Source organism: Uranotaenia lowii, chromosome 3, assembly GCF_029784155.1.
Source record: "Uranotaenia lowii strain MFRU-FL chromosome 3, ASM2978415v1, whole genome shotgun sequence".
Lineage (NCBI taxonomy): Eukaryota > Metazoa > Arthropoda > Insecta > Diptera > Culicidae > Uranotaenia > Uranotaenia lowii.
In genome coordinates this window covers 35,934,887-35,953,261 of record NC_073693.1, presented here as the reverse complement: position 1 = coordinate 35,953,261, position 18,375 = coordinate 35,934,887, and the positions used below count along the sequence as shown (strand labels likewise).

Here is an 18,375-nt window from a genome sequence, read left to right as displayed (position 1 = left end):
GAAGGCTATCCTCTACGCCACGGGCTGCGGTTAAGGTTTGTTTTAGTAAGTACAACAATTCATGTTGTTTAAACACAACTGAGATCTATTTTTATTTGATTTCTCGAGAACAACCTTGAAAGCATCTTTGATGTGATGTGAAACATTTCCAAACATTGTGATAAAATGTAAAAGTTGTAAACAAGCATCATGCCTTATTGTAACAAATGCCTTTCGATAAACAGAAAAAAAGGTTTATAAAATCACCTTCCATAAGAAATCGAACAAGTTCGTAATATTATCGAGGTCAAAATGAAGTCTCTTGTGTCGATTTTTCTTCTGTTAGGATCATTGGTTTGTCTTACTTTAGGAACCGAGAATTTGTGCCAAATTTCGGCTAGCAACGTTAATTCTCGAAGCCATGGTGTATTTTTGAACCAAGATGGAGACGATTATTTCATAAAATCCCCCTCCAGTGGTCTCTTCCAGTGGGACAAAAATCAGGCGGTAGTAATCGGATGCCCAAATGGTAAGTATTTTCAAAACATCGGCTACAGAACTCAACTTCGTAACTTCTTAAATCTCAAAAAAATCCTTTTCAATTGAGTTTTGGATTTGGAATCAAGATTTCCTTATTTTTTTTTTTTTATTTCAGGCATAAGATCAACCAACTGTGAAAGTTCCTCAACCAGGATATCCACAACTTGCTCACCCAGCCTAGGACCAGCAGCAAAAGTAACCAGCAAATCTTGTGGAAAATCAGAAGAAGGAAGAGTCATTCAACTCGGATACCCATACGGATCCAAAGACAAAGTATCTATATCGTATACCCTTTGCTTCAACGTCAAAAAGTGTTCCGTACTGTATTCAAGACATAGTCTAGCTGGAGCCAACTTTTTGCCAAAGAATTTAAGTTATGTGGCTCCTACGACGAGAAACGGTGGAGTTTGCTCAACAACAATTGATTATTTTTACGCAAATTCTTGGCAAGAGAGAAACCGGAATGCATTAGGTTTGACTAGAGGACATTTGTATCAACGAGCTCCTATGGTCCCGGCTATCGATCACCCGGTTTACTCCTGGAAGACATTCACGAATGTCTACGTAAACGGTGCTCCAGGTTGGGATGTGAGTAAATTTTTAAAAACATGTTTTCAAACATCATTGATAAATCAAATTTTTTTTCCAGTCAGTGGTTCAAGGAAATTGGGCCAAGGTGACAGAACAGGTCAATGCGCTGGCTCGAAGGACCAAACAATCCTATGTCGTTTACAGCGGAGTTGTGTACCCGAACCAAGACAGATTCCTTGATCGGAATACAAACACCATAAAAATTCCTCAATGGTTTTGGAAAGCAGTCAGTGGTTCCAGAAACGGGGTCGTTTTCTTTGTGTTGAATAATATACTGGCATCGCGGGAGGAAAAGGCTAAGAAATTCTGCCCCCAGGATTTGTGCGAAGTGCTTGGGTGGCGCTTCGATAAGGATGAATCAAAAGGTTTGGTAAGGTGCTGCAACTTCGAAGGCGAAGTAACGAAGATTGTTCCTGAAGATGCTAGATTCAGCAATTTGTTGCAGCAAAATGAATAGTAACCTTAAGAATTGAACTCTAGTATCCGTTTTAAGCTACAAATAAGGAATTACAATTTGTAGCTTAAAACCAGCATCTTGGCCTGACGTATGGTTACATCACAATTGGTGCAATAGATAAAATTTATGAAACTTTAAAACAAACGATGACATAGAGTATTTTTTTAAACGATTTTTTTGGAATAAAATATTGTAATCTCTGAATATTTGCCACACTATAAAGAATACTCTCCAACACATTTGAAAAAAAAAAATCAATGTGGGGTATAGACCAATTTTTTCCTAATACTTGCGAACAAAATGAACTAGAAAATTTTCACAATGTTTACTAAAAATTATCCCCAAAAACATAAAAATTTTCCATTGTCATGCTTATAAGTATTAAGATTCCTTCAAGAGACTAAGCTTGCCAGATTGCCCGGTTTAAACAGGGCGTGCCCGGATATAAAAATATTTAAGAAAAACATAAATAGGTGAGTTTATGTGTTTTGGAAACGAATTATTTTTTTGGGATCGAAGTAATCAAAGACAGAAAATTGACATGTTTTTCAAGCTTCCAATTTTCAGATTGTTTGAAAAGAAAAAAAAAACATTAAAATTAAGGTTAACTAACGTTGAAATTACAACTTGGAAGGCATAGAATTGTAGGGAATAACGGAATGCAATAAAAATGAACAAACTTATTTGTTCTAAATGTAAAGATTGAGCATTTGAACAAACCTGTTTTGAGTCACGATATATAGATCCGAGTTAGTAACTGAACGAAAGAGAGAAACTCTTTGCTCGTATAATCCCGAGAGAGCAAAGAATTTCCAATTGAACGTCATTCTGTTAACGACTTTTCACTCGAACGGCTGTTTGAAGCAAGCTTGTGTTCGATGAAAAATAATTAGAATAAAGTTCACTGCGAGAATGAAGCTATCGATGTGGGTCAACAAGTGCGAGCTAGCATAAATATCAAACGGCGAAATTTAGAAGGTTGTAATTCTAGCGGAACATTATCGGTCAAATCTGCAAACCAAGAATGATTACTCTTGGGGATGTCACATATGTCACGTCCTGTGACCTTTAACATGTGCTGAGGTCAACGACCTTCGAACTGGGAGGTGATATTGGACTTGACCTTTCTGGTCTAAAGGAACTACGATGGAAACGACCAATTAGTAGGACTTCAAATATAAAACTGATTTTATTTGGGATTCAGTTGTGGACTTAGGGCTAGTTGCTATAAATTCAATTTCTCTCCTCTCAGGGGACTTGCTTGATCAATCAGCTTTCGTAGAATTTTATTACGATGTTATTCAAATATCAAAGATGAAGCGCCGATATTGTCTAGCAGATAGGCTGGCGCGAGTCTGGTTTTAGTATGCCAGGCGTTCCTGGTTCGATTTCCGGTATCGGCATATCAAAAGAAAACTTTTGAATCCCTAGATGTGTTTCCTCTTATACGGACTATATAATAAGAATGCTCAATCAGATGCCAGCTGGCCAGGTATGTACAAGGATTCCAGAATACCTGTTAGTAAACTACCCCACTTGATTGACTCAGAAACTGCAGTGAATCCGTGAACCCATGGTGGATAACCAAAATACATACATACATACATACATACATGTTATTCAAATATCAAAGATATTTTAAGAAACTCATGCCAATTGGCACTGTGGCATTCTAACTTTAAATAAGCCTTATATCAGATTAGATAGTAAATGCCTAGTAAGTGCCTTTAATCGGCCTCGTAAATGTCATTAAAAAAACAAAAACAAATCATAATAAATTTCTAATCTAGCCTGCTATTAAAGAGGATTTCATAAGCGGTTAAAATTGCCTTTGGTGTTATAAAAAGTCCTACAAGAAAAGTTGAGCAGGCAGTTTTGGGAGGAAGTCTTAACGAGCTTTTGAGACTGCCAAAAAGCAACGGTGGATCTCCCCGGAGCTGTCGAAGATCCTTGAAAGCCGTGATGCAAACGCCCACGTCCGGTCCCTAATCATGGAAAGTGTAATGCAGTTTTGTACGCGCGAAGGAAACCCGCCCTGTTGCAAGGACCCTGTTTTTGGTAGATGCAGTCCGATTAAATAAGTTTATCAGAAAAGTCTATGAAAATAAATAAAAAATGTTTACACAAGTCATATGCTAGATGTTTCCTTTCTTCGAATATTAAGCTCTTGATAATTATTAGTTTGTGAAGAAAAAAAAATAATATCAGTTCAGGGCACCAAAGCATTTCAATTTAAATACCTACCACTATTTTTCTATGATTGAAAACTTGCTAGATTGGACCAAAGAGTAGCTTCGGTGACTAGCAACTCCTGAATCAAGAGTTCGATTCCTGTTTCTGCAACAAAATTCCATTCGATTAAAGAAAACAACATGGTGGGAAAGAAGGGATGAAAAAGATAAGAATTGGAAAGTTCAAGAGAGAAAAATGCAAAAACAATAAACATCACTGATTTTTTTTTTCTCCTGTGGGTTGTATATTATTGGTAGAATATAATATCTTTGGGTGTACCCACTGGCAAAAATATTTTGACATTTCTTAATAGGCCGCTTAAAGACCAAAAGTGGCTTTTAATCAGCCCTATAGTTGAATATAGAGTTAGGCATGTCTATATCCGACTATATGTAGAGCCAACTTAGAATTACTTTTGAATGCTTAATGGTTACTTGGGTCATTATTTCAATTTCATGATTTATAATTTAAGATTGAAAAAAAACCTTATTTACTTCTGATAATTAAAAATAAATTATACAAATTGATACTAGCTAGGAAATTTCATCAAAAATGATTCATAACAAAAAGCTTAGTGTTTTTTTATCTAAAATATATTTGTTTAATTGAAATTTACAGAATCTGATAGATATGTTTACGAAAAAAATCATTGAAGTGAAGAATAATGCTTGATTTGGGAATTAATAAGTATACATCAGTGAGAATAGTAAGAAAATTTAAAAAAAAATTTGTTTGTAGCTATACATAGTTTTACTTTTTTTTTTAAATCGGTAAATTAGATTTTATGTTTGTTGAAAATTCTATGTTTTATCAATTCAAAATACTAGTGCGTTTCAAAAAATTCCTCTCTTCTATATCAAACTTCTCGAGTGTGGTGTTCACAAGCCTAACTGTTAGAGCTAGGAGTAGAAAGTAGAAAACAGGGCCGAAGGAAGAACTGCCTCACTGGGGAGTTTGCTTACTTAATTTTCTCTATAATATTTTTGCTTGAAAAAATGCATAAGTTTTTCGAAGCTATTGAAGTTGAAAAGTGTTTCATAATGCCCCAGTTGACAGTACATAAAGAATTGTTCAAAAAAATGATACTTAGACTATCTCATTATTCAAATTAAAGTTCTTTTATATCGATAGTAATCCTCCTGTTTTAAAGCTTTAAAAATAAATGAGGGAGCCTTCAAGGCTTGATTTGAAAGAAAAACTTTGATGAAAATGTATGAAAATAAAAGATAAATTTTATTAATGAAGATTATAGCCGTGATTTTTTAATAGTTGGTCGGTGATGAACAAAAATTAAGTTTGTGATGAAAATGCTTCCAAAAACTTCTACCCGTAATTTCAACACCTATAGTTTCTTCTAATCTTCTTCTATCCATCTATAATTTTCAAAATCTTGAAATGTTCTCACTAAGAGAACATAAAAAAAAAATTCACCGATTTAGCCGTAAATTTCATTATCAAAGTAAAAGATAAAGTCTGGAACTCAAATCTGATTTATTTTCAACTCTTTTAAACTCGAAATATCCAGATTAAAAATCATTGGTTGTATTTAAATACTTTGCCGTTTTATTTTAATCAGTAGATACTTCAATCTACTGATTAAAATAAAACGGCAAAGTATTAAAATATATTTCCAACTGAATTTTCCTAAACCTGAAGATAGTGTGCAAACAATTCTATTAACAAAAAAAAACCATTTTAATTTATTTCGTTGTTAATATCCTGTGAAAAAGATTTAAATAAAAATTTAGATTAATCAAACAACGTTATCTAAAACATGAATTCAGGTCTTATTTTACAATAGTGGATTTCACCTGTTTCATATTTTTTCTTGGCCAATTTGGAATTTTAATTTCGAATCTGAAACCTCTTTTCGGGGCTACTATTTAGTTTCTGAATTCTGTGTTTTGAACCTGAATCCTTATTTGAAATCGATTTTCAAATCATAATTAAAAACAAAAATTCCCAATAATAATGATCCAAAAATGGCATTTTATTAGATTTTTTTTTTAAATCAATTCATTCTTCAATTATTTATTCGTGATTCAACTATTGAATCTGAATGAAAATTCCGATTTATGAAACTATTTTATTTCAATTCTTGATCTTCATTTTTAAACTTTTTAAAGTTTAATTTCTACATAAGAATTAAAAGTTAAAATTTCAAATCCAAGTATTCATGGTTTGTAGTTTTGAATGTTTTCTTTTAAAATTCCGAAATGATGAGTTTCGAACATTAAAAAAAATCTAATTTTAGTTTGAAATGCAAAACCAAGATTCGAATCAGGATTTTATCTCAATGGAAATCCGAACTGAAAATCAAGAATAATAAACTGGAAACAGATTTCACAAACCAATCACAGGCAACAAATTTTGAATCAAAGCAATCGAAAGATTTCTTTTAATTCAACCACGGTAAATAAAAAGTTCAGATACCGGAATTTCAGTAACAACTTACTATCTTCTTCAGTGAGCGTTTTCGTAAATCGAAAATAGTAATTGAAAACGGTCACTGAAGAAGATAGAAAGTTGTTATAGAAATTTCGGTATCTGAACTTTTCATTTACCGTGGTTGAATTAAAAGGAATCTTTCGATTTCCTTGATTAAGTTGAATCATTCAACGAAGTAGGCTCACAACACAATAGAGTGAACAAATTTAGATTTCTATAAAAAAAATTATAACCAGATCGGAAATGATTTAAACCTAAGCTAACCACATATTTTTTCGAATTTATCCAGGCAGAGTTAATCAAGGATATCTAAAAACCTAGCAAAATTCGCGCATTATATTTCAAAGTTTACAAGCTAAAATCTCGGCATTGAAAATGTTCTTATGAAATGTCTATATACATAGGAGGTGTAAAAACAATCCATTATTCCATTAAATGTACGGCTCATTATTTTTGTTTTTTTTTGCCTTTTTTAAAGAATTTACTCATCAAAAAGTATCATCTCTAGAAGATAAAAATGCATGATATTAGTGTATTGTCGGTTTTATGGCAATATCAAAATCTATGGAACTTCATAAACCTTCACTAGCTCATCAATAAGTATACTACACGTTTATTGTAAATGCTGTTTTACTTCTTTAAGAATTTATCTAACGCGATGTTTGAAGATGATATTTCATAAATCAATAAGAAAAAAGGAACCCTGAAACCCGAACTGGTAAAATAATTTTCCAACCAACTTTGAAAATATGATAAAAGATCTCGGTCTAGTCGAGGCCTTAAATTGAAATTATCGACTCAAAACATGCATTCTGTTGAGAAAACTTCATACGTGTTCTATGATGAAATATTGCAATTATCATCTGTTCTAGACATGAGAAACAGAACTGTTAGCCATATCGATTGAGAAATCAATAAACAACTCTAGATAAACAGCATCGACTTATAAAAGCAGTTCGCAAGGCAAACATTAAGTGAAGTATCGATAAAATGGATAAATTATTGGGGTTTGCACTTATTATCACTAGCTTATCAGATCTAATCTTGAGTGCTAAGAATTCGAAACCAAAGCGTTGTTCAATTGCCTTGATTGAACTTGCTGGTACAAAAGATTTCAAACCTGGTATCGTTTTTGAGTATGCTGAATCGAAAATGATTCTTAGAGAACCGAGTGCCGATAATTATGCATGGAACTGGAATCAACGGATTCTTGTTGGGTGTAAAAATGGTAAGTTGGATCTACAGAAAAAAAATTAAATTGATTCTTAAGTTCTAACTTTATATTTTCTTAACAAACTATTGAAGCATTGACGGAAAGAAAATGCGATGAAAATTTCAAAAAATCATACTTTGCATGTCCGGAAGCTATAGAGATTGTACCTCGTAAAAAAGAAGAGCTTTCCAATCATGATAGAGCGCATTACGATCTGGGATTTGAAGTAGATGATCGTTTTCTACCGTATTACGAGATTTTTTATGACCTCTCAACTTGTTCCGTTATTTGGACTAAACACGAGCTACTTGGAAGTGCCTTCGATCAAACCGCAAAACTTCGTAGAGCCGAAACTGATTTTAGATCGTTTCCATGTCCGGATGTGGAATTCAGTACTGCCTACACTCAGTTGAAGCAAAGTGAACAACCTCATCTTGGAACTAATGAATCCTTTTATTATCAAAAAGGACACTTGACACCGGATCACGATGCTCCCTATTATTGGTGGAAGCTGGCAACGTTTTCTTATGGAAATGTGGCACCGGAATGGATTGTGAGATTTGATCCTTTTTCGACTATCAAATTTTGTATAATTATTTTTAAATCAAATTTAAACAGACAATAAACGGTGAAGGTGGCAACTGGTTCATGCTGGAACGATTCGTTTACCGGTTGGCTGTGAATGACAGAAAACGCTACGAAATATTCACCGGAGTACTGCCGTACGATCCGCCAAAATACTTGGTCCCGGAAGGAAAAATTTCCATCCCGCATTGGTTTTGGAAGGTTGTTAAACACCAGACTCAAGGAGTTGTCGTTTTCGTGCTCAACGATCCGAACCCTTCTGAGAGTGATGTGGCGAAGAAGTTTTGTCCAGAAGATCAGTGTGCAGCTCTCGGTTGGGAATTTCCGAAGAACAGATCGAAAGGTTTAGCTCATTGTTGTTCGTACGAAAGCGAGGTCCTCAATCTAATACCCCAACAGGCTTCATTTGAAGAACTTCTGACGTTACCCAGTTATACAAATAAGAAAACAGCCAGGAGAAGACCAACTGAAACAATACCGCTGACGTAAAAAGTACACATTTGGTACCAAAAATGCATCAATTTTTTAAAATTTTTAAAACCTCCTTTATATCTGCAAAAGAAAACATTCATGTATTTATAATGATTTTTAACTGAGCTATCCTGTACTTGATTAACCTAAACAGAAAGTACGATTTCACGAATGAACTCAACAAAGTAAGAATTGTACGAATTGTAGGATTATTAACCAGAATTCGCAGTAAGGCTATGATCATTTAGAATCCGGCAATTACAAACGTGTGTATTTTAAAAACTATTCATTTGATCGAAAAACTTTCTATGGAAGAAATGAAGGTGTTAATATGACATTTAATGTAAAAATATAAAAAAAAATACTTATCAATGATTTCAAGAAATACTCTAACTTTTCCATAAAATCTCTTTTTTTTTATCTTTGCACACTTTTTTCAGTTATGTATTGAATTTTTTTTACCACACAACTTTTGCAAAATCATGATATTTTACACAAACTCATCTGGAAAAAGCAATTGGAATCGTGTTGGAACCTTTTCATGAGTAGGCATCTCGAAGAATTTGATCTCTTAAATCCGGTTTTAACATAAATTTCTTTGTCCATCAGAACACATCTGTCATATGGCGTTAAAACTGGATACACTGATTGCGATCTTTGGAACTGATCATTAGTAGTTATTTACTAGGTGTCTACTAGTCAGGCAACACTTTTTGCCTGCCGGAAATGGATTTTTTGCATTATTTAAGAAGTCTGCATTCAGTTATCCCCAATAACCATAGATTTTTACCATATTTAAGATCAAGGGTTGCACTCCGATGGTTGGTTTGAACTTTGTGTGGATCCTAGAATGGCTCATTATACTTTTTAATCATTTGGTCCGAAAAAAAAATCAGAAAAAAATCAACAATTCATGAGCTTTCAAGTAAAAAATGAAGAATTTTCGAGGTGCAAAATGTGCAAATTTTTTTCCCATGTCTTTTTGCATCGTAAATATCTTAAACACACGTTAACTTCAAAATCTATCAAAAATAGGCAAGATAGTCCTTTTCATAACCAACACAATGCTATTAAAGTTTTGCATATTCGAGCTCTAATAACGTAGCTATCACCAAAATAATGTTGCCGGATACTAAATGATCATAGCCTTATGAGAGAGCAATTAAAAAAAACCCGATTTAATACACTTGATAGTCAATTGTAACCTTTCTTACAGTCTAAAAACTATATTTGGACACACATGACAAAAAGTAATAAATAAATGATATATTTATAAATTCTGAGTAATGATTAAAGTATTTCGAACGTAGTGAATCCTAAATGAATTTTAGAAATTAGGATTCAAAATTTTTTATAGGATGAAGGTATTTTGAAATAATTATAATTGTCACATAAATAATAACATAATTGCAAACTTATTGAAAAATTTTGAATGATTGAATTCTGGGATATCTTGTATGATCACGTTTCTATGACATTATGACCTTATATCTATAAAATAGAAGAGGTCTAAAAATGAAGAGTATAATTTTTAAAAAAGATGCCGAACCATGTGTTTCAAATAATTCAACCTCTCAAGTAAAGGAAGCGAATAAATGGAAAAAAATTAAGTAAATTAACAACTGCTAGACTAAATACGATACTTCAACGTAGATTACAATAATCTATCGAATTAACTATAGATAATAAACATTTTGACAACTTTGAAATGTCAATATTTTTAATTTTGTCATTTTGTCAATTATGTCTATTTTATCTTTTTTGTCAATTGTGTCAATTCTATATATTTTGTCAATTTTGTCAATTTTATAAATTTTATAAATTTTATAAATTTTATAAATTTTATAAATTTTATAAATTTTATAAATTTTATAAATTTTATAAATTTTATAAATTTTATAAATTTTATAAATTTTATAAATTTTATAAATTTTATAAATTTTATAAATTTTATAAATTTTATAAATTTTATAAATTTTATAAATTTTATAAATTTTATAAATTTTATAAATTTTATAAATTTTATAAATTTTATAAATTTTGTAAATTTTGTAAATTTTGTCCATTTTGTCCATTTGAATAGTTTTGTCAATTTTGTGAATGAAGTCAATCTAGGCTATTTTGTCAATTTAGCCTAGGTAGTAAATTTAGTAAATTTAGTAAATTCAGTCAATTTAGTCAGTTAAATCAATTTCGTCAATAGTCTTAATTTGGACAATTTTGCAATTTTGTCAATTTTGTCATTTTCGCATCTTGGTCAACAAAGATTTTTTTTTCATTTTTGTTGTATAGTTAATGCAGTCCAGTTTGTCAATTGTTTCCAATTTTGTAAATTTGGTCTCAATTTAGTTATTTTTGTCAATTTTGTCAATTACGTCCATCTATTTTTTTTTTCATTTTTCTCATTTTTTTTTATCGTAATTGTCAGTATTAAACTTTATAAGAAATACCATCAAATGAAAGATATAAAATTATAGACAAATAGATTAATAATTGTTATGATGATAATATTATCCAATTGAATTGAAAAACGATTATAGTCAGTTAATTCATAGGAAAAGATCATTTGGAACGGCAAGTGGAATTGAATGATGCAAAAACTTATACTCGATAGTATTTAAAATATTTATTTTTGATTTTTGTCTTTAACTTGTCAGGATACATGCTACTGCTAAATGAGTTGATCCCAGTATCACATTATTTTTTTCCAATAAGATTCTATTTTCCCTTCCCAGCATGAGAGCAGCAGTGGTATCAATTTTCTTCAAAAGGGCGTGCGGCCGAAACCAACAAATCGAATTATCAGCTGGGTGAAAAAGTACCGTTTGAAGACCTACATTGTAAACCTAATTACTTTCAACGCGATTTTCTCGAAACAGCTTTCGCCCTTTACTAAAATGAATCAACAAAGAAATCAAATTTTTTAGCATACCTTTCAGGGGCATTCTTACTTGGATTCTATTTAGAATGCCCCTGAAAAGTATGCTAAAATTTTGTCATTTCTGTCATTTTTATCATTTTTGTCAATTTTGTAATTTTTTTTTCAATTTTGTTTGTTTTTGCCAATTCTGTATAATCAAGTTTTCCAATTTTCTGTTTCATCAATATTGACAATATGTTTTATCAATTTTGTTTATTCAATTTTGTCAATCTTGTCAATTTGGCCAAAATGGTCAATTTGGACAGTTTTTTCTGTTTCATCAATTTGACCTATATGTTCTGTCAATTTGGTCAATTTTTTCAATTATTTAATTTTTTTCAATTATGCCAATTTTTCAATTTTGTCAACTTTGTCAATTTTATCAATTAGGTCAAATTGATGAAATAGAAAAAAAAACTGTCCAAATATACCAAATTGACAAAATTGACAAAATTGAATAAACAAAATTGACAAAAATGATAAAACATATTGTCAATATTGATGAAACAGAAAACTTAATAAAATGATTATACAAAATTGGCAAAAAATAAAAAAAAAAAACAATCATATCGTGTTTTTGCGATACAAAGAAAAAAATCTAAAATGTTTTATGATATAAAAAATTTCAGTGTTGGTAATACCCACATAAATTTAAAAAAAAATGTGAAATCTGTGAATATTTCCAAAATTCTGTATTCTTTGATTCTAAGATAGAATTTTTCTGTTATTTCGGGAACCTTGCTCCTGTGCTCCTAAATCTTATATTTCCTAGTGAAACCCCTATTTTTCCTATTGCTGCCATACAAATATAAGACTAAGATGATTATTGGATGAACAGAGCCTGAGCGTAATGATCATTAAAAATTGTCACAATTGGAGATTAATCAGACAGTATACTTATAATTTTATTAAGTTATATTTAGAAAATCTATTGAAGTCAATTTCCTGAGATCCACTAAGCTTAAACTGAGAAATTTTGTGTGTGTCCCAGTCTAAACTAAGCCTCAATTTAATTTAATCTGTTCATTTTTTCATTGTATGTGTGTGAATATTTTTACTTAACAGGCAACATCTTTTACGTCTTTGATGTTTCCACGATTTATTGTTGTTTTCTTTCAAATGTTTGCGATTTATTGGAAAACATGATCAAGCTTGTTGTATTGAAGGAGACTTAAAAAAATGCAGTTATCAAAGAGCAGAGAAAAGGCTGAAAAACTACAAACTACAAGAAAAACTATCTACTAGGGTTCGTATCTCAGCAATGAAATAGGAAAACGGCTTAAAGTTTACACTATGTGCAATGGTGTTTTGAACAGCGAAGAAGCTCATATGAGCCAACTGGTAATGGACGCTAACTGTTCTAAGCACGTCTGGCAGAAAAAGGAGAAAATTTAACAAATCGCGATCAAAATTTGATCATGCGGAGAACCTAAAAAAAAATATTTAAACGAGGGAATGTATGATACAACAACTAGTCTGCTAAATGTATCTAAGTGGAAAGATATTTCCTTTTAAGAGATACATGCGTTTCTATTATTGAAGATACAGCCAAACAAAAAACAAACTCAAAATTTAACTTTTAATCTAATGGATTACAAATATGAAAGAGAGTTGATTGAATTATTTATACAGCTCAGAAAATTTCAAAAAGCGTCTAATTAAGTCTAAAAACAACAACAACAACAACAACAACAACAACAACAACAACAACAACAACAACAACAACAACAACAACAACAACAACAACAACAACAACAACAACAACAACAACAACAACAACAACAACAACAACAACAACAACAACAACAACAACAACAACAACAACAACAACAACAACAACAACAACAACAACAACAACAACAACAACAACAACAACAACAACAACAACAACAACAACAACAACAACAACAACAACAACAACAACAACAACAACAACAACAACAACAACAACAACAACAACAACAACAACAACAACAACAACAACAACAACAACAACAACAACAACAACAACAACAACAACAACAACAACAACAACAACAACAACAACAACAACAACAACAACAACAACAACAACAACAACAACAACAACAACAACAACAACAACAACAACAACAACAACAACAACAACAACAACAACAACAACAACAACAACAACAACAACAACAACAACAACAACAACAACAACAACAACAACAACAACAACAACAACAACAACAACAACAACAACAACAACAACAACAACAACAACAACAACAACAACAACAACAACAACAACAACAACAACAACAACAACAACAACAACAACAACAACAACAACAACAACAACAACAACAACAACAACAACAACAACAACAACAACAACAACAACAACAACAACAACAACAACAACAACAACAACAACAACAACAACAACAACAACAACAACAACAACAACAACAACAACAACAACAACAACAACAACAACAACAACAACAACAACAACAACAACAACAACAACAACAACAACAACAACAACAACAACAACAACAACAACAACAACAACAACAACAACAACAACAACAACAACAACAACAACAACAACAACAACAACAACAACAACAACAACAACAACAACAACAACAACAACAACAACAACAACAACAACAACAACAACAACAACAAAACAAATAACCCCACACATTTTGTCGCTTCAAACACGTTTAAGAGGAATTTTTCTACAAAAATTAGATCTGATTATGAAAATTAATAAACATGCAATAAGACCCTTATACATGAAAATAAACTGTTTTAAAACATGGTAAAACAAGCAACATTAAAAAATACATATTTTCAACTAAATCAACCAAGGGTTTGTCAGGTTTTTTCTGTTTGAATATGTTTCACTAACAGAAGCCTAGCGGATTCACTCTTTAATCTACATAAAAGCCTATAATTTTTTAAATTCCTGCATCCTTTGAAATTCTCAGTAAATAAACACCCTGACCAACAACTCCTCACTCAGTTAAAACCACATTTCAGTGCTCTGTTGTACGATTTGATGACTATGATGACATTATTTGAAATAATATTTCAAGAAAATGATTTAAATATTCAACAAAAACTTGATTGCTCTGTTAGGTGTAATTCATAAAAATTTTCCTAAATCAAGTTATTCGACTTGAAGTTTTTTTTAAATCAAATTATTGAAAGTTTTAAAAAAAATGAAATTTTTGTATTTTTGGTAAAAAGACTTGAATTTTTTTTTCTAATGATTACAACTAAATTATCGGAAATAGTTGAATTTTTAGTAGTTTATAAAATATCACATTAGGTAGGTATTTGTTTTTATTTATTTTTATATTTTACGTAACAAAAAAAGTTTGAAATTTTTAATTTTAATGATTACATTGACAATTTTTGATAATATTTAAAAGAACATCGTTCCGACAGATTTCATTGCACACTTATAGTTTAAACAACTAAGAAAGAGACAAAATTACTTAAAATTGAGATTGAAAGCCTTATTTCAAAGCAAAAGCTTCCTTTTACCTTAAACATATGTTTAAGTTTATAAAAGAAAGTTTCTTATTTATGGTTAAAATCGGCTTGCCAAATCTTCAAACCCTTATTTTTATGAACATTTCTATAAAAATGAATATCCCAAGCAACCAAAAGTTCGGTTAACATTCCTCTGTCAGGTTTTATCAGCTTAAACGAGTGTGCTAATACAACTTCTTTTCAGCTCAATTTTTAAGTAGATACACGAACTTTAAAGTTGACAAAAAGTTCGCATAAATCGCCAAACAACTTCTTAACAGCTTCAAAATCCACTTTATAAGCAGCATAAAAAATCAAAAAAATACTCTTCCGCTCCTTCAATTGCCTTCTCAAGTCTGCTATTTTGATTCATATTAATCAACTATATTTGTTACTAACTCACATTACATTTAAAAAACATGTTCTTACCAAGCCTCGAACCCGAGCTCACCGCTTGAAAGTTGAGATCCATACTTGTTGCCCTATATGAACATCATGAGTAGGCAACGATTTTACTCGATGTGATGATTTTCTTTAAAAAGACTTTCAGGTTCTTTATTTCTACTTAATTCCCACTTTCAAGCTGTTAAAAAGTTCTTCCGGAACTTAATGTGTACTTCATATAGCTGTTTCCCAAGTAACGATGTGTTTATTTATGCAAACAAGTGTTGAAGTTCGAAAAAAGTAGACTTTAGCCTTTAAATCTACTTCAAAGTTTCTATAATACGAAGTTGCTTTTGAACGCCCGTTAGGACTCATTAAAAACTTTCAAGTTTACAAAATAGTACAACAGAGACTTTTTACGAACTATTGAGCTGTACAAAAAGACTTGCAACCCTTTGATAGCTACTTGATTTTGAAAAAATGAGAAGTACGTAACAAGTAGATTGTTTTTCTTCATACAAACTTTAAAGTTCCCAAAAAGTAGAAACAGAAACCAAAACAGTACTTTAAAGCTTTTTTTGAGTATTGGCTGAACTTGATATAGAATGAAGTTCCATGGACCTCGAAAAAGCATTTTGAACAGCAAAAAAGTTCCACAGAACTTTTGTACAGCTATATATGAACTTATTAGTTCGTTCCTTAAGTGATATTCGAACTTTTGGTTGCTTGGGATGTTCCTTCAGCTAAAATAGTTCATGGAAAGTAATAAAATATTTTTCAATGAAATTTGTTTAAAAATTGAATTCTCGAGAAAACTTCCATTCTTGTAAACTGCCAAAATTTCACTCGAAAATTTTGTAGTTAAGCGTAATTTGAAATTCGAAATTTAAAGAAAGTTTTTATATTTTTAAACAGCCGTTTTTGATAAGCTACCAAATTTATTTAATTTATCTCATCCATTAATTTATTGTTTGATTGAAAATAGTTTTTTTTTCGTTTGGTAGTCCTGTTTTATTGTATCCAGAATTCGACTTTTTCTCTAAGCTTTACAGTCAAGGGACTTTGCTAGGATTCCGGAGAGCCATCATCATTTGGAAGCAACTCAAAGAATATTTTCTTTAATAGAAAAATATCAACATTGCTAGAACGTGCACAAAGAGAGCTTAATTGAACCAAATTGTTATGGTGATGCTAAAATGGAAATTTTGAAATCAGATACCTGGATTATGCTTGACTTTAAGATAAAATTGCCCGGATTTGCATGGTTCAGCTTTGTCTGGAAAATATTCTGGCAACCTTAAATGCTAAGAACCAAACGAGTTATTCAATCTTGTCGTATATATGTAAGCTTTGAAAATATGTAGTTTTGAAAATCATCAATGGATAAAAAAAGGATTAGAAAAAAAAATTAAAGGAATTGGAATCAAGGAGAGTCAATTTTGGATCGCCTACTTAAATTGTGGGAGGGTAAATAAAATCGCCACACAAAGTATAGAATTATGTCATCATAATTATCGCCTCCACTTTTTAGCTAAATGCTATTTTGGTAAATTTAATCTGGCTTTTCATCCGATATGGCAACCGTTAAAAAATGCGTTAAATGCGAGCTTCTGTTGAAAAATAAAAATCTGGGTTATACTCTTATTTTCTGATGGTTAAATGGAAGATAGATAATGCTTTCGAAAATGCTTTTATTTTCCTTACATGGCGACCGTCAAAAATATTGGATCAAAACATTTTTGTTGAACAAAGTTATGCTCTGGGTCTCTTCCCTCTTGTTTTGACTTTTGCAGGACTGGATACACTCAACAGTTTGCTGAAAGCAGCCTGTTTAGGTAAAACCGTACGAACATCCCCTTCATACGAACAGCAATGTGCTAAACCTTTCGATTTGTTTCCGGAAAATTCCCAACCTAATAAAGCACATTTATCGCTTGAGCAGAATTTTTTCCCGGCATCTTTCGCGGCGGGTTTTGGATCATTGAGCACAAAAACAACTATGCCCTGGCTTTCGTATTTGATCACCTTCCAGAACCATTTGGGGATGGATATTCTTCCACCGGGAACCAGATATTTTGGCGGATTGCCAGGCAGAACTCCGGTGAAGATTTCGTACCGCTTCTTGGTGTCTAATGCCATCCGGTGGACAATTCGTTCCAAACTATGCCAGTTTCCTCCTTCGCTGTTGATTGTCTGTTTTGGATGATGAAATTTCAAACATAAAATTACTGTGTCACTGCGAATAAAGTTTAAGAAATCTCACATTCCATTCCGGGGCAGCATTCCCATAGGAAAATGTTGCCATCTTCCACCAATAATCGGGAGCATCCTGATCCGGCATAAGGTGTCCTCTTTGATAGTAGTACTGTTGATTTGTTCCTAAATTAGATTGCTCGTTTTGCTTTGACTGAGTATAAACAGTTCTGAATGACACATCCGAGCAAGGAAATGTTTTAAAGTCGGTATCGGCTCGCCGAACAGAAGCTGTTTTATTAAAAGCACCTCCCAAAAGTTCGTGTTTGGTCCAAATGACGGAGCACGTTGAAAGGTCGTAAAATATCTGGTAGTATGGTACAAATGTATCCTTCACAACAAATCCCATATCAAAGTGAGTCACCTCTTGATTAGAAAGTGCTTCCTTTCGACGAGGTTGAATCTCAATCGCTTCAGGACATTCGAAATATGATTTGTTGAAATCTTCTTTGCAGACTTTTTTTGTCAAGGCTGTTAAAATAGCAAAAATCAACTCTTCTGACCCACAATTGACTAAATTAGTCTTTAAGGAAAAAAAACTTACAATTTTTACATCCAACTGTAACAGGTTCATTCCAGAGCCATACATAGTTTCCGACAATTGGTTCTTTGAGTTTAAGTTTAGATCCAACATACTCCACGACGATACCAGGTTTGAAATCCTTCAAACTTACCAGTTCCGTTAAAGGAATAGAACACGATTGTTGATATTTTGCACTTAAAATCAAAGGTGTAGAGCTAAGCAATATATGAAATAAAATTTTAAGGTAATACATTTTTACATAA

The 18,375-nt window shown here is 31.8% G+C and overlaps 3 protein-coding genes across 3 annotated transcripts; 2 read left to right on the top strand and 1 right to left on the bottom strand.

Annotated features, from left to right (window-relative positions):
- The first annotated feature begins 246 nt into the window (after positions 1 to 246).
- Positions 247 to 1,567, top strand: LOC129758095 (uncharacterized). The gene is made up of 3 exons (XM_055755540.1): positions 247 to 508; positions 635 to 1,107; positions 1,169 to 1,567. Exons 1-3 carry the CDS (start codon positions 292 to 294, stop codon positions 1,565 to 1,567), a joined length of 1,089 nt encoding a protein of 362 aa, XP_055611515.1. The 5' UTR covers positions 247 to 291.
- Positions 1,568 to 7,399: 5,832 nt separating this feature from the next.
- Positions 7,400 to 8,534, top strand: LOC129752088 (uncharacterized). The gene is made up of 3 exons (XM_055747882.1): positions 7,400 to 7,475; positions 7,553 to 8,013; positions 8,079 to 8,534. Exons 1-3 carry the CDS (start codon positions 7,400 to 7,402, stop codon positions 8,532 to 8,534), a joined length of 993 nt encoding a protein of 330 aa, XP_055603857.1.
- An 8,554-nt stretch (positions 8,535 to 17,088) lies between these two features.
- On the bottom strand, positions 17,089 to 17,935 carry LOC129752086 (uncharacterized). The gene is made up of 2 exons (XM_055747881.1): positions 17,600 to 17,935; positions 17,089 to 17,529 (listed from the first exon to the last, which is right to left on the bottom strand). Exons 1-2 carry the CDS (start codon positions 17,675 to 17,677, stop codon positions 17,089 to 17,091), a joined length of 519 nt encoding a protein of 172 aa, XP_055603856.1. The 5' UTR covers positions 17,678 to 17,935.
- Positions 17,936 to 18,375: the final 440 nt, after the last annotated feature.

What these genes read in the sequence shown, in the direction of transcription:
- LOC129758095 (XM_055755540.1), top strand. Translation starts at nt 292, where the DNA reads ATGAAGTCTCTTGTGTCGATTTTTCTTCTGTTAGGATCATTGGTTTGT. An exon ending in AGTAATCGGATGCCCAAATG is followed by an intron (nt 509 to 634) that starts GTAAGTATTTTC and finishes TTTTTATTTCAG; the next exon opens with GCATAAGATCAACCAACTGT. An exon ending in ACGGTGCTCCAGGTTGGGAT is followed by an intron (nt 1,108 to 1,168) that starts GTGAGTAAATTT and finishes TTTTTTTTCCAG; the next exon opens with TCAGTGGTTCAAGGAAATTG.
- LOC129752088 (XM_055747882.1), top strand. Translation starts at nt 7,400, where the DNA reads ATGATTCTTAGAGAACCGAGTGCCGATAATTATGCATGGAACTGGAAT. An exon ending in TCTTGTTGGGTGTAAAAATG is followed by an intron (nt 7,476 to 7,552) that starts GTAAGTTGGATC and finishes AAACTATTGAAG; the next exon opens with CATTGACGGAAAGAAAATGC. An exon ending in ATGTGGCACCGGAATGGATT is followed by an intron (nt 8,014 to 8,078) that starts GTGAGATTTGAT and finishes AAATTTAAACAG; the next exon opens with ACAATAAACGGTGAAGGTGG.
- LOC129752086 (XM_055747881.1), bottom strand. Translation starts at nt 17,677, where the DNA reads ATGCCGGATCAGGATGCTCCCGATTATTGGTGGAAGATGGCAACATTT. An exon ending in ATGCTGCCCCGGAATGGAAT is followed by an intron (nt 17,530 to 17,599) that starts GTGAGATTTCTT and finishes CATCCAAAACAG; the next exon opens with ACAATCAACAGCGAAGGAGG.